The sequence below is a fragment of the Amblyraja radiata genome, chromosome 7 (genome assembly GCF_010909765.2).
Source record: "Amblyraja radiata isolate CabotCenter1 chromosome 7, sAmbRad1.1.pri, whole genome shotgun sequence".
Lineage (NCBI taxonomy): Eukaryota > Metazoa > Chordata > Chondrichthyes > Rajiformes > Rajidae > Amblyraja > Amblyraja radiata.
This window is the reverse complement of record NC_045962.1, coordinates 75,946,127-75,960,658: the sequence shown is the minus strand read 5'-3', so window position 1 is coordinate 75,960,658 and position 14,532 is coordinate 75,946,127. Positions and strand designations below refer to the sequence as shown.

Here is a 14,532-nt window from a genome sequence, read left to right as displayed (position 1 = left end):
TCTCAGCCTCCGACAATCCAGAGGAAAAAAGACCCAGTGTCTCCTTGTAACTGAAACCCACTGACGCCTCTAGATCATTTTGGACCCCTTCTAATTTAATGATATCCTTCCTACAGCAGGATGACCAGATCTGCACACAGTATTCGGGTCTCACGAGTCTTTTACAGTTGTAACATGACATCCCAACTCCTGCTTTCAATACTCTGACCAATGAAGGCAAGCATGCCAAGCATCTTTGTCGCCAGCCTTTCTACGTGTATTCTGACTTTATAAAACAATATACCTCTACCCCTAGGTGTCCCTGTTCTGCAACACTTCCCAGGGCTATTCCATTTACTCTGTTGTAAATCCTGCCCTAGTTTGTCCTAAATTAAATGCCTCCCATTTTCTGAATTAAACTTAATCTGCCATTTCTCAAACCACTGGCCCAGTTGATTACAAACACATTGTAATTGTAGAAACCCTCCTTCACTGTGCACTATAGCAATGCTTCTTAAACTATTTCAGTGTCATTCACCCTTCACCCTTTTCTTATGTTTTTTGGTAATTTTCGTCTTATTCTCTCGTGTGTATAATTTTATATATAATTTATTTTGTCACATGAGAAAAAAACATAAATTAACTCTTCTTAAGTGTTTATTTTATTCAACTTTTTGAACATCCTAAAAACATGTAAAGAAAACTAGGAGTGAAAAAAAAAAAGTTTTATTACCACTGGAGTTGGAAAATCATTCTATTAGCCAGTGATAAAGCCATTCCAATGTCTAAACACTGGGCTTCAGCCCCATCCTATCCGTTCGGCAGCTTTTTCTTGGAAAACTAGCTCAAAAAACCATGGAGTATGTGATTTAATATATTAGTATCCAACTTTTTTTAATGCATCATCCACCCTGAAATTAGGTTATATCGAAGTACAGGTACTTCTAATAGTCACCAGGTGACGCTTTTAGAAGTACTTAGAAATCAAAATATCAGTTAACGACTGCACCTCAGAGCAAATAATTTAATTATTTTTTTAAGATAATGTAAGAGGATTTCACAATGACCCACGTGCTACCCTGGCCGTGTCTGCAGCAGCAGTGGTGGTGTAACCAGGGTTACCAAATCAAACTCACAAAATACTGAAGTCGCTAGAAGTGAAAATGCAGAATATCACTACAAGAAAATGGCATAATCTAACTTTAGATTGCCTAAAATCGGGGCTCAAATCTCCTCAATATAGCTAGAATTCATATTGCTTGATGCCAATAAGTGCTGGTAGATTGAAGTACAGTAAATATATGTAGAATTCTAGTTCTAGCAGAAAAGTAGCTAAATTGGCAACACAAAGCAAAGTTACAGTTCAACAGTTACCTACTGCGATCCTCCAGTGTTGCCATTTATAAATTTATAATCCCACTAGCTCGCCTGGTCTTCCGTAAAAGGTTATATTACAATAAATTTGGGAAATATCCTGCTACTTTAAAATTAGAAAACCAGAGGTAGAGAGAAAAAAACGTATCAAATTTCCAGCTCCACTGCCATTAAAACCCAATAAGAGCATTACTAACCACTTTAATGGCAATATCTTTAAGTATAGAAAAAATATATAAATATCTGAATAAATTAAGTAATTCACCCCTCTAGTTTCATTCACCCCAAAATAATTTAATTTGCCCTTGGGTGAATCATTCATTAGTTTAAGAAGCATTGCAAGGTAGCACCAATTTGCAAACGTACTCACCATGCCACCTACATTTGTACCCAAATCGTTAATACAAATAATGGACAGCAGGTAGTCATCTGGATACCTTTGCATCTGTCCAAAACTAATGTTCTGTGAGTTATAAATGTATTGCAGACAAAATAATGCAGACAAAATAATGTGTTTCTTGCAGCAATCGGAAGTATTTTAAAAGTTTTGGCAACAAATTTGTACTGTCATATCAAATGCATGGTGGTTTGGTGACTTCTGTCATGGAACCAATCTCCTATGCTCAACATTGAGCATTCCCAGGCAAAGTATTGTAGGCAAGTGCAGATTAACTTCTGCTTTCTTACATTTTTGGAAGAGCACCCTCTGCTGTACCAATGTGAGACTTCCCATTTGCACTTCCCAAGTCAACCATTACGCGACCCACCTCAGTGAGATTGATCTTACAAGCCAAATGTAAGGAGGCAGCTTTTTGCGCACCCAGAAACTATTGAATTGCTCGATTTTGTTAATGCAATACTGAATTCTTTTGGTTTGGGAAAAGTATAGTTAATCTTTCATTTGCTGCCATATATAATAACTGATGATGAATATATTATAGCAGTCACGGTGGTGCAGCGGTAGAGTTGCTGCCTTACAACGAATGCAGCGCCAGAGACTCGGGTTCAATCCCGACTACGGGTTCAGTCTGTATGGAGTTTGAACGTTTTCCCCGTGACCTGCGTGGGTTTTCTCTGAGATCTACGATTTCCTCCCACACTCCAAAGACGTACAGGTTTGCAGGTTGATTGGCTTGGCAAATGTAAAAATTGTCCCTAGTGGGTGTAGGATGGTGTTAATATGCGGGGATCGCTTGTTGGCGCCGACCAGGTGAGCCGAAGGGCCTGTTTCCGCGCTGTATCTCTAATCTTTTATTGTTTCCATTGTCGTTATTATTTATCTGATATGTTGGAGCTCCGCTCAGGCAGGCGCCTGAAATTTCGTTGTATGTATTTACAATGACAATAAAGTATTATTATCTAAACTAAAAAGCAGTATTCACCTTTGCTCATCTTCATTTTTTGAAATCTTAAAATAATTTGACAGGCACACTTAGTTGGTCCAGTTGATCTCAAGCATTTGAGGAAAATCCATCATTATAGATTTATTGGATTAAGTATGGCTGTCAATTTATTTTAAATTATTTTCACAGGTATCATCTCAAAGATGAGAAGCTATTTACCTCACCAGAAGCTGTCACGGTGATACTTTTAACACTTCCATGATATTAGCTATTGATTTAAAAAAAATTATTGAACATAAATACATCACAGGAACGAGCCCCTTCGGCTCATAATGTCTGAACGTGATGACAATCAAATCTCATCTCATCTGTCTGCACATGATCCATATCTCTCCATTCCCTGCATGTACATATGCCTATCTGCAAACCTCTTAAACCATCGTATATGCCCCCATCATTCCTGTCAGCGGGTTTTGGGCACTCACCGCCTGTGTGGTTTTAAAAAAAGCAAAACCAGCTCCAGCACATCTTGTGCTTTTCCTTTGTGCTCTTGGCCAACATATTATTCAACACATTTGGGGTTGTGGTGATGATTTTGATCTACTTAAATACATGCATTTTAATTAAACATGGAAGTTTGGTGTTGGTGTAATTTGTGTAAGTCATCACTTTCCTCATCTAATATTTCAGATTATAGACTTGGACATTTTAAATCATTACGCCTTTTTAATTATGCTTATTAATTTGTGCACATCAAATTTAATTGGATAATGAACAGTAAAGTAGGAACTTTATTTTAATTATAATCGATTGAGGTGGGATGCAAAATATAGATACTCAACTAAAGGATGGGATGGGGATGGGGGGGCATATAAATAAAGAATTGCAGAACATGGTGGGAATGACAATCGTATGAAATCTAGGAATGGGACAAACAATGTGATACTATAAGATTTTAATTTTCTCTTGCAGTTTGTTGAAGACTACGAGCCAACTAAAGCTGACAGTTACAGGAAAAAAGTTGTTCTGGATGGCGAGGAGGTGCAGATAGACATCTTGGATACTGCTGGGCAGGAGGATTATGCAGCCATTCGGGATAACTATTTCCGTAGTGGGGAGGGTTTTCTTTGTGTCTTCTCGATAACTGAGCAAGAATCATTTACTGCCACTGTAGAATTTAGGTAAGTATTTCAAGATAATCTGATTATTTGCCTTGCGGCTTTTTTTAAATGGCAGTTGTGCATTACTTCATCCCATATTCTTTATAGTAGTCCATGCAAATGTTTGTGTTAATATTTTGTAATTAAGGAAAAGCGTGTGATTTCATGCAGCTTTGTCAAGTTTTTAAAAGGATGCATTTTGGTAAAATCGTAGTACTTTCAACAATTGTAGCTAAAAACAATTTACACTGAGTTTTGTAGTTAGTGAAATAAAGTAGGTTGACTATCTTTGAGCCTTTTTTTGATTAGATTAATCCAACAATGTTGTCCCTGGTCACTTGTTTCTCTAAGGGGTCATCCATTCAATTCTTAACCCATCTGTTTTCTATTTTGGCTTTCTTTGATAATTTATCCCATAACTTCTTACAAGAGTTTGGTTGAAAATCAACTGCCCTTTTGTTTCTAAGCGATCCTAACCTCCCAGTATTTGATGCCCTTCCAAATAGTTTTGTCTCGTGCTTGGAAACCATTGCCATTTTTCATTCTGTTGCCAGTGGGGGGGGGGGGGGGGAGTTTTCTGAGAAATCTAAACATAGATTTATTAGTCCAGTAATAAATGCACTGTTCCGTTGGGTGAAATTTTCTCTTAACCGAAGTTTGGCAAGTGTAGCCTGTGTGGCATGGGTTGTGAGATGTTTGTGGTTGCGTTTAACTCTTATGGTGTTCTCCTGGTCACCCTTCAATAACCTCATCAAAAATGTCCCCGTATCCCAGCTCTCAAGTCATGTTCACCCCTTGCATTTGGTGACTGATTTTCATTAACTCCTTGTATTAAAATTCTCCTTGCATTGTAATCTTTTTTATGGCCACTTTGATCCCAATTGAGAATCTTTTCGCTTAGAATTGAGGAATAATAGAATGAGTATACACAAGAACTGCAAATACTGAAACAATGTTGGAAATGCTCAGGTCAGGCAGTATCTGTGTCGAAATAATCCGTTAATGTTTTGGATCAAAGATCCTTCAGAATGAGGAAGAGAGTTTTTAATACAATTATATGCAAGATTTGATGTATCTTGCAAATGACATGTTGCCAATAGGCAATAGATGTGAGTGGATAATATAATCCTGCTTTGGGTGCTAAAGGAGAAACTAATTCAAGATTCATGCATGTAACATGCACGTCTCACTAAAAGAGCGGAGTGATAGGTGCATGCCATTTTGGCACATTTCCTGCAGTCTCAACCTTTGATGATTCCTCTCAGTGCTAAATTAGGACACTTAACTCCATTAGTTCCATCAAAAACACACCGGCTTTAACGGGATGCTAACAGATTTATAATCCCTTCTGTGTGCCACTCCTATGGCCAAGACGTTAGAAAATTGCTCAACTCATTTTTCTCGATTACAATTCATAATTTTTCATTTTAAAGTTGGTATCTAGGCTTTCCCTTGATACCTGTCTATTAAAATATCAAATAGTCGTCTCTCCTTTAACGGTAACAATCCATAGTGTTGCTGCCTCATCAGTGTGCTGTCCAATATATGGCTTTTCATGGAGTCGTACTGCGTGGAAACAGGCTCTTTAACCCAACACCGACCAACATGTCCCATCTACACTACTCCCATCTGCTTGCGTCGGCCTATTTCCCCCTAATCCTATCCTATCCTATTTAGTACTTGTATAAATGTTTCTTAAACGTTGCAATAGCACTTCAACTACCTCTTCCGGCAGCTCCTTCCATACACCCACCGCCCTCTGATAAAGTTACCCCTCGGGTTCTTATTAAATCATTCCCCCTCACCTTAAACCAATGCCCACTGGTTCTCAATTCCCCCACTCTAGGCAAGAGACTCTGCATTTACCCAATCTATTCCTCGTGATTTTATGTACTAATTTATTTGAAGTTAGCCTTGCAATGCTTCAGCGCAATTTCCACGTTGTTGCAGGCACACTTGGACTGACTTAGCTGTCATTATGTTCTGTCAAACTAAATCTACAGTTTGTTCATTCTTCCTTGAAGTTAGCAGATCCATTATCCTTAAAATAAAATTCAACTCAACATTGTGATAAGATGGTACTTGAAAGTTTATACCTCTGCACATATATTCCACCTTGACTCTTCGTTTTTCCTCTGCTCCTTGGCATGATCTACAGTTTCCATTGGCAGAGCTATCCCGTTCTCTTAAGAGGCAAAATTCTGAGTACTTTTATCTTGATATACCAGGAATCATTTGTGTAGTGCATTGCAAGAGCCCTTTCTCCAGAGAGTTTAGTTTGGCAAATTGCCTAGTGTAGATACCTTGAATGAAAATAAACTGAATTGACAACTTGGGTTTTCCCCAAGTGCTGTAATTACTCTTTGATATATGATGTACTCTTTTTTAAAAACAGCAGCTCATTTGAACTTCAAAAGTTTAAGATCGGACCCAAGGCTAAAGAAAGCAGATGTGTGGTTAAAATTTAAATAGTCTTTTAAGATCAAATGCTACTATTTCCACCAGCCCACTTCAAGCTCCATCTCTTGTCGTTGCCTGATTCCTTGTGCGCTTAATCTGCACTCGGATATATTTTTGATGCTTTGGATGCCTGAAAGGTTTGGGGAAAGCCGTGTGCTTTGGACAGTGTGTATGTGTGGACCAGTGGAGTGGACAGGAGTTGGGGTGGATGGGAAGAACAGAGGAATCAAGAAGGAAAGGAAGGGTGAAGCAGGAGAGTGTTGGAAATGAGGGGGCAGTGGTCGGCTGAGGAGAGTTGGGAGGAAAACTGGATGAGGCCTGTGATGACAAGCACCTCTAATGAAGATGTTTGTGCAGCAGGGACTGGTTTGCAACGAACAAAACAAGATTACTGGAGGAATTCTGCAAGAGAAGCAACATCTGTGGAGGCAAAGGGATGGTCGATGTTTAGGGTTGAGACCCTGTATCAGGACTGAGTTTGGAGGGGAGATGGCCAGTCTAAAGATGTGAGAGAGGGGAGAGACTGGCTGGTAGGTGACTGGTGGAACCAGCTGAGTGGGGATGATGGGCAAATAGAACCGGCTGAGTGAGGTGGTGGAATTTGGAGACTGAAGCTGTTGGGCGATATTTGTAAATTGATAAGGGGTGATAGGCAAATGGAACCATGTGGGAGAGGGGGATAGGAAGGGTGACCTAAAAGCAGCTCTGCCAGCTTGTACCACATACCCATCACACTTTGTGATGAAATCTCCCCTCGTGTCCCCTTTAAATCTTTTCTCTCTGACCTTGAATTTGGTCTCTAGTTTTAGCCGTTCGTGTTAACTTTGCCTGTCATGATTTTATACACCTCAAAATGTCGCCCTGCAACCTCTTGTCCTTCAGGAAACAGACCCAGCCTATCTAGTCTCTCCTTGCCATTCAACTCTCCTGTCCCAGCAACATCCCTGAGAATCTTCATACTGGCCTCGGCCCAAAATATAAACCCTCCCTGTGCTTCCATAGATGCAGCCTGACCCGCTGAGTTCCTCCAACAGTTTTTCCATCATCAGCAGGTTTGCTGTCTGATGTCCTAGATCTCCTTGCCATTGGACCCAGACCTTGCCTTGCCAAGGCTATGTGGTAGTTGGTAATGGGCATCTTCCACTCCTCAACTGGAGTGGAAGTGACTCATTTTCTTGTTCTTGGATTCAAAGGTTCTGCCTTGAAATTCCCAATGAGCAGCATAAAGCCACTTAACAACTCGGAAAGATTCCCATGGAAATGCTAGCAGTTCTCGGAGCTGCTAGATTCCCTACCAATTGGTAAATCTTTGGATTCCATTCCCAGGTAGAAGTTCCGTACATAGTGGCAGCTTCTTGGCTGCAAGTTTATTTACTATGTAAAAATGTATACATGACTTCTGCGGTGAGGCCATTCTGGTAACGGAAATTCATCCTTGCAGAATTTTCAAATCACTACCCAAAAAGTTGTGGTCTGGCTTAAAATTCCTGCGCACTTAATTTGTGTGGGTTGGTGGGGCTAGTAAATACAGCAATTTTTTAAAACTTTATATTCTTGACATGTATGTTGATGACACTACTACTCATCATAGTCAATTGCAATATGGCCATTTTTGGGGGGACACAACTCTCCTGCCCACCCCTACATGGGTTACCTGTGCGTGAATTCTTGGTTTTTCCAGCGTTTGCACTGGGAAATCAATCCGCAGCCTACTTTCCTGACTCTGGCTCAGGAGAAAGGAATGACTTTAAAGGAGACAAGCCCCTGTTAACAGTTCTTGAATTAATATCTGAATTGCATTACGTTTAACTTCTTGAAATATTTAAAGTTTTGTGATTACTTAAAGATTTTTGCATGTTTGAATGGCAGTAATTTGTAAACGTTGATAACCTTGTCGATCTGTAAGCAAGTTACTTAGATACTTAGACACTAGGTGCAGGAGTAGGCCATTCGGCCCTTTGAGCCAGCACCCCCATTCAATGTGATCATGGCTGATCATCCACAATCAGTACCCCCGTTCGTGCTTTCTCCCCATACCCCTTGATTCTGTTAGCCCTAAGAGCTCTATCTAACTCTCTTTTGAATACATCCAGTAAATCTGCCTCCACTGCCTTCTAAGGCAGAAAATTCCACAAATTCACAACTGTGTGTATGGTTTGACTGCCTGTCAAAGGTATTTGAGTGGAATTTACCACTCCCAGCCAGAAAGCATTGTGCTGTTCGAAATCTCGCCCAACACATTGCACCTAGCAGCATTCGGAAAGTTGATGCTCGAATATCAGCTCCAGATACGTGGGGTCTAGTACTTGAGGGAATTCTGAACATGAACCTCTTGCTGCTGCCAGAAAATGTTGTGCCATAAGGTTTACACCAAAAACATTATTAACTCCCAACATTCTGGTTTTGTATAACTCAAGGCAACTTCAAAATAGTTCTAAGCTAACTATCAATAACTTTGAAATTTAAAGTATAAAGTTATTACTTCTAATAGAGCTCGGCTTGAGACACGTCAAAGCCATGGTGTGATAAAATGGTGCAGTAAGGTAGATTATGAGAAGGATTTTGTCCAAGAGTGGATCTTCTGCATGAACTTAAATCATCTAGAAGTTAGCACTTCATAATGTATCATTTCTCAGTAAGATTCTAATATTTTTGTACATCGCGGAAATTGGACCATCGGCTCACCGGGTCGGCACCGACCAACGATCCCTGCACATTAACACTATCCTACACACACACTAGGGACAATTTACATTAATACCAAGCCAATTAACTTACAAACCTGTACGTCTTTGGAGTGTGGGAGGAAACCAAAGATCATGGAGAAAACCCACAGGGCGAATGTACAAACTTTGCACAGACAACACTCATAGTCGTGATCGAACCTTTGAACACAGGCCTCTGGCGCTATTAGAGCTGTAAGGCAGCAACTCTAATGCTGCACCATCGTGCTGCCTTAAGTTAAGAGGCTGCATCTCTAGTAAGGAAGTATGAAAAGGTTGGTTCAGAAATCTGATTGTTGTGGGGACAAAGCTCTTCTTGAGTCAAGATGTTCAGGCTTTCAAGCTCCCCTATCTTCTCCCAGTAGAAGACTTTTGGGCGGTCATGGTGGCACAGCGGTAGAGTTGCTGCCTTGCAGCGAATGCAGCGCTGGAGACCCGGGTTCAATCCCGACTACAGGTGCTGTCTGTACGGAGTTAGTACGTTCTCCCCGTGACCTGCGTGGGTTTTCTCCAAGATCTTCGGTTTCCTCCCGCACTTGAAAGATGTGCAGGTTTGTAGGTTAATTGGCTTGGTAAATGTAAACATAAAGAATTTTAAAAAAAATGTCCCTTGTGGGTGTTACTGTGCAGGGATTGCTGGTCGGCGCAGACCCGGTGGGCCGAAAGGCCTGTTTCTGCACTAAACTAAACTAAGAGAGAAAAGAATAACGAGGGTCGCAGGCATTCTTGATGATACTTGAAGTCTTTTTGAAGATCGACAGGATGAGTCAGAGTTTATTGTTTTGTTGTATTACATACTTATTCCCACTAATACATTCCAAAACCTTGGAATCTATTAGGTGTTGCTGGCAAGACCAGTCTTAATTATCCATCTTTCATTGCGGTTGAGAATGTGGTGAGCTGCTGTATCCATCAACATATTTTTCAATGTGAAGTTACACCCACAGCTATTTGGTATAGAATACATAATGTCAATAAATTATAGGAGTAGAATTATGCCGTTCGGCCCATCAAGTCTCCTCCACCATTCAATCATGGCTGATCTATCTGTCACTCTCGATCCCATTCTCTTGCCTTCTCGCCATAAACCCCGACACCTTTACTAATCAAGAATCTATCAATCTCCACTTTAAAAATATCTATTGACTTAGCCTCCACAGCCAATGTATGACAATGAATTCCACAGATTCGCCACCCTCTGACTAAAGAAATTCCTCCTCATTTCCTTTCCAAAGGTATGTCTTATTATTCTGAGGCTATGACCTCTGGTCCTAGACGCACCAACCAATGGAAACATCCTCTCCACATCCACTCTATCCAGGCCTTTCACTATTTCCTAGATTTTATTCCAGGGCAAAGGAATAGCAATTATTTGAAGTATGAGATGCATTTTGAAGGAAATTGTGTAGTTGTTGATAATTACATATGCCTGAAGCCCTTCATAATGTAGAGGTTGTGGATCTGCAAAGTGCTGATGTAGTAGTTGTGTAGGTGAGTAACGTGGATTTGTAGATGGTACACACTGCAGCAGTGTTTGGTGATAGAGTGAATACTTGGGGTGATATATGGGATACCAGTCTAGGTGTGTTGAGCTGCTTTTATTGAGGCCACACTCATCCAGAGAAGCAGAGTATTCTATCACACTTCTGACAAGTGCCTTGTAGATGGTGAAAAGGTGAGTCACTTGCTGCGTGATGTCTTGTCTCTAACCCTTCCTGCTTGGTGGCCAGCATATTTGGCTGCTCTAGTTGAGTTTGAGATCAGTGGTGATTTCAGAGTGTTGATTGGGATTGCAGTGATGGCAATGATAAGGGTTGGTACTATATTTTGACGTATTGGAGATTGAAATTGCCTAGCACTTGTTGTGTGACTGTTCCTTGCCCGTCCATGCCTGAGTGTTATCTAGATTTTAATACATGCAAGGTTAGTTTGCAACATTTATTGAGGAATTATGAATGGGTTTAACATTATGCACTCATAAGTGAACGTCTCTTCTGAATTTGTGTTGGGTGGGGGGGAGGAAATGTCATGATAAACCAGCGAAAGATGTTTGGGCTTCTTGGGCCTCCTTCAGTGATGTTGTGTAGTTGGAATGATTAACCTTCAAAACCACCACAATCATCTTCCTTTGCACAAGGTGCAACTACACTCGTGGGGGAGCTTTTGCCAGATTAAAGAAGGGTCCCAACCTGAAACATTGCGTGTCCATTTCCTTCATGCTGCTTGACCTGCTGAATTCCTCCAGCACTTTGCCCAAGATTCCAGCATCTGCAGTCTCTTGTTTCTCTAAAGGCTTTTGCTGCTTGATCCATGTTGACTTTTGCCAGGACTCTTTTATACCGTTCTTGGTCATTCTTGCCACCTCTTGAATACAAAGTACTTGCCACCTCTTGAATACAAAGTACTGCTTGCTGGTGTTGGAAATTGAAACTAATTAGCAAGTACTGGAAATCAATGGTACTTTAGTGTCCACTTACATGTGCCAAGATACAGTGAAATTCTTCTTTTACATTGGGCATCGCAGCATCTGTGGAGAGAAAAGGTAAAAGTCCATGCCAGTTTCATAAAACGTGCTTTTGTTAGTGAATATATTTACTCTTATTAGCATGAGATGTCATGGGTGGAATTGAAATGGCGCTGAGGAATAAATCATTAGTATGCAGGTTTGAAATATCATTGGACTCCATGCGCTAAACTGTAGCACGTTCGTAGAAAATGCTGGTAATACTCATTTATGCAGCATCTGTCGAAATATAAATGGTTAACCTCACAATGACGGTAGAGCTGCTGCCTCACAGCGCCAGATACCCGGGTTCAATCCTGGTGCTCTTTGTGTGGAATTTACGCATTCTCCCCGTGACTGTGGGTTTACTCCATGTGTTCCGATTTCCAACCTGACCCAAAACATCACCTATCCAGGTTCTCCAAAGATGCTGCCCAATCTTCTGAGATGCTCTTTTTTTTTGTAAGCCAGCATCTACAGTTTCTCCTTCTCTCCCCATATCGTCAAATCCAAGGGTACAAAATTCAATTACTTAAAACTGAGTTTAGGGGCATCATTATATGTTGCCCTTATTGCATGAATACTCACTGGGCAGGTTTGGGCACAGGATTTTTAATCTTATGAACAGTGCTTTGTGTTGAGTTACAGTTGGTATGTGATTGACCATTGGTTCAGGAGTAGTGGTGGGAATAGGATAAAGAACCCCCTGCAAGATTGTTCACTTTGATGATTGAGTTTGCATTTATTTGATTTCCATCTTATACAACCATTACCTATTGAGCAAGTTACAGCTGGTGTTTATTCATGTACTGGTTTAACGTACATTGTCTTTGTCTTCTAATCCTGGTGGCTGGTAATGACTTGTTCGTAGCTGAAGTTTAGTTATTTTAACGTGTCAGCTGTAGTGACGGAAGAGAGATCTAAGGATTTTTGAAACGCCCATGTTTACGTTTTTCCCCCATGGTAACTATAAATCAATTTCAAAGTTTTAATCCCTTGAAAGATTTCAATCTTTAAGTCAGATGGTTATGCAGCCCCTAAAGATATTGGCTTTATGCTATTAAATACCATTAAATATCCTGTTGCATTTTAATTTAACAATGCTATTCTTTTGATTTGAGCTGAATGGCTAGCTTACGTTTTCTTTGCATTACAGAGTAATATAGCACAAAATTAGGCCATTTGGCCCTACTCTTCCAAGATGCTATATTCAAGTTAATCCAACTAGTAAACCAGCATCTGCAGTTCTTCGTCTGGTCCCATTTATCTGTGTTTACCCCATATCCCTGTAAACCTTTCCTATCAATATACTTTTTCAAATGCCTTTTTAAATGTTATTGTACTTGTATCTGGCAGCTCTGTGAAAGAAGTTGCCCCCCCCCCACCCCCCGGGTCTCTTTTAAATCTTTCCCCTCTCACCCTAAAACTATGCCCTCTGGTTTTCTGACTTCCCCTTCCCTTGGAAAATGTTGTTGTATTGTGTTGTATTCAATTTATTGTCATTATCTCATATTAGAGACAACAAAATTAATTTTCCTTACAGGCAAGTATCATAAAAATAAATAAATAATAAATAAATAAAGCATATTAAAATTTAAAAAAAGCACAAACACAGAAGTCCACGACACAACATAACCACAACACAACACAGTGGCACCAAAGTTGAGGAAGGTACCATAGTCCAGCCAGCCTCCCCTCCGATCTTCCCAGATGTTCACCCGTGGTCGGTGCGTCCCGAGCACCCGCAGTCGCCGCCACATGACTGTACATTCATTTTTTATTTTTTTGTGCCTTTTGTGATTTTTGTATATCTCTGGAAGATTACTCCTCAATCTCCTGTTCCATAGAACAAAAGTCCTAGCCTGTCCAACCTTTCCCGACTCAGGCCCTCGATACCTGGCAACATTCTGGTATGGGTCCTGACCTGATGTGTTGTCTGTCCAAGGTAGACAAAAGTGCTGGAGAAACTCAGCGGGTGCAGCAGCATCTATGGAGTGAAGGAACTAGGCAACGTTTCGGGCCGAAATCCTTCTTCAGACTGATCAAACCATTCTTCCAGCATCTGCTGTTCCTTCTTAAACATATTGTCTGTCCACATCCTTGCACAGATTCAGCCTGACCCACTGAGTTCCTCCAGCCTTTTGTTTTGTATTTAACATTCTCGAATCTTTGCACTTCTTCCATCTTACTGTTTAGATGTTTTTCTTATAGCAGAGTAACCAAAACGGTACGTGATATTCCCTGTCCTCCTTAATTAACAACATTATATTAATGGCATCCAGTCTTCCAGAACAGTGCCTGTGGCTAAAGATGATGCAAATACATCTTTAAGAAGCTCTGCAGTTTCTTCCCTAGCTTCCCACAAGGTTAGAGGATGCACTTGGTCAAACCTTGGGGATTCATCCATCTTGATGAAAATTAAGACCGGTAACACCAATTCTTCAAGAACTTAAACTTACTGTTTATTGTCACGATCAACTGTCATGCGGAAGACAATGAATAAACCTGACTTTGGAATACCGTGGAGAACAGGAAGATGCCTCGCAGACCTAGATTTTGCCGATGACATTGCACTACTAGCAGAATCGAGACACCCTTCAAGAGATGCCAACTTCTCCGGAGGAGAATGCATCAAAGGTTGGATTAAGGATCAGCTGCCAGAAGACAAAGACCATGCAGACTGGAGACCAGCAGCCAACAGACCAACTGATAATCAATGGGGAACCTGTTGAAAACGCCACAGAATTTACCTATCTTGGCAGCATGTTCACAGTAGATGGAGATGTAGAGGTCGACATCCTCCCAAATTGGTAAAGCTGCATCAGTCTTCAGACGAATACAGCCAATATGGTCTAGTGGCGGGATATCCAAGATGCTGAAAGTCAAGCTCTTCCAGCTCATCAAGCTCTCCCTACAGCCCTCTATTCCAGTGAGACAAGGATGAAGATGAAAAATAAATTGGATGCAATCCAACAACGCTGCTTGAGGAA

General features: G+C 40.7%; 1 protein-coding gene and 1 long non-coding RNA gene across 3 annotated transcripts in view; one reads left to right on the top strand and one right to left on the bottom strand.

Annotated features, from left to right (window-relative positions):
- Nucleotides 1-14,532, top strand: part of ralb (RAS like proto-oncogene B) — a 65,483-nt gene that overhangs the window by 33,319 nt on the left and 17,632 nt on the right. For both annotated transcript variants that reach the window (XM_033024830.1, XM_033024831.1), the window contains exon 3: nucleotides 3,669-3,877. In XM_033024830.1, the coding sequence (XP_032880721.1) occupies nucleotides 3,669-3,877 (209 nt within the window). The remainder of the gene's footprint in view (nucleotides 1-3,668; nucleotides 3,878-14,532) is intronic.
- Nucleotides 2,583-10,356, bottom strand: LOC116975552. The gene is made up of 3 exons (XR_004412655.1): nucleotides 10,325-10,356; nucleotides 6,066-6,071; nucleotides 2,583-2,712 (listed from the first exon to the last, which is right to left on the bottom strand). It is a non-coding gene; the product is annotated as an uncharacterized LOC116975552 (long non-coding RNA).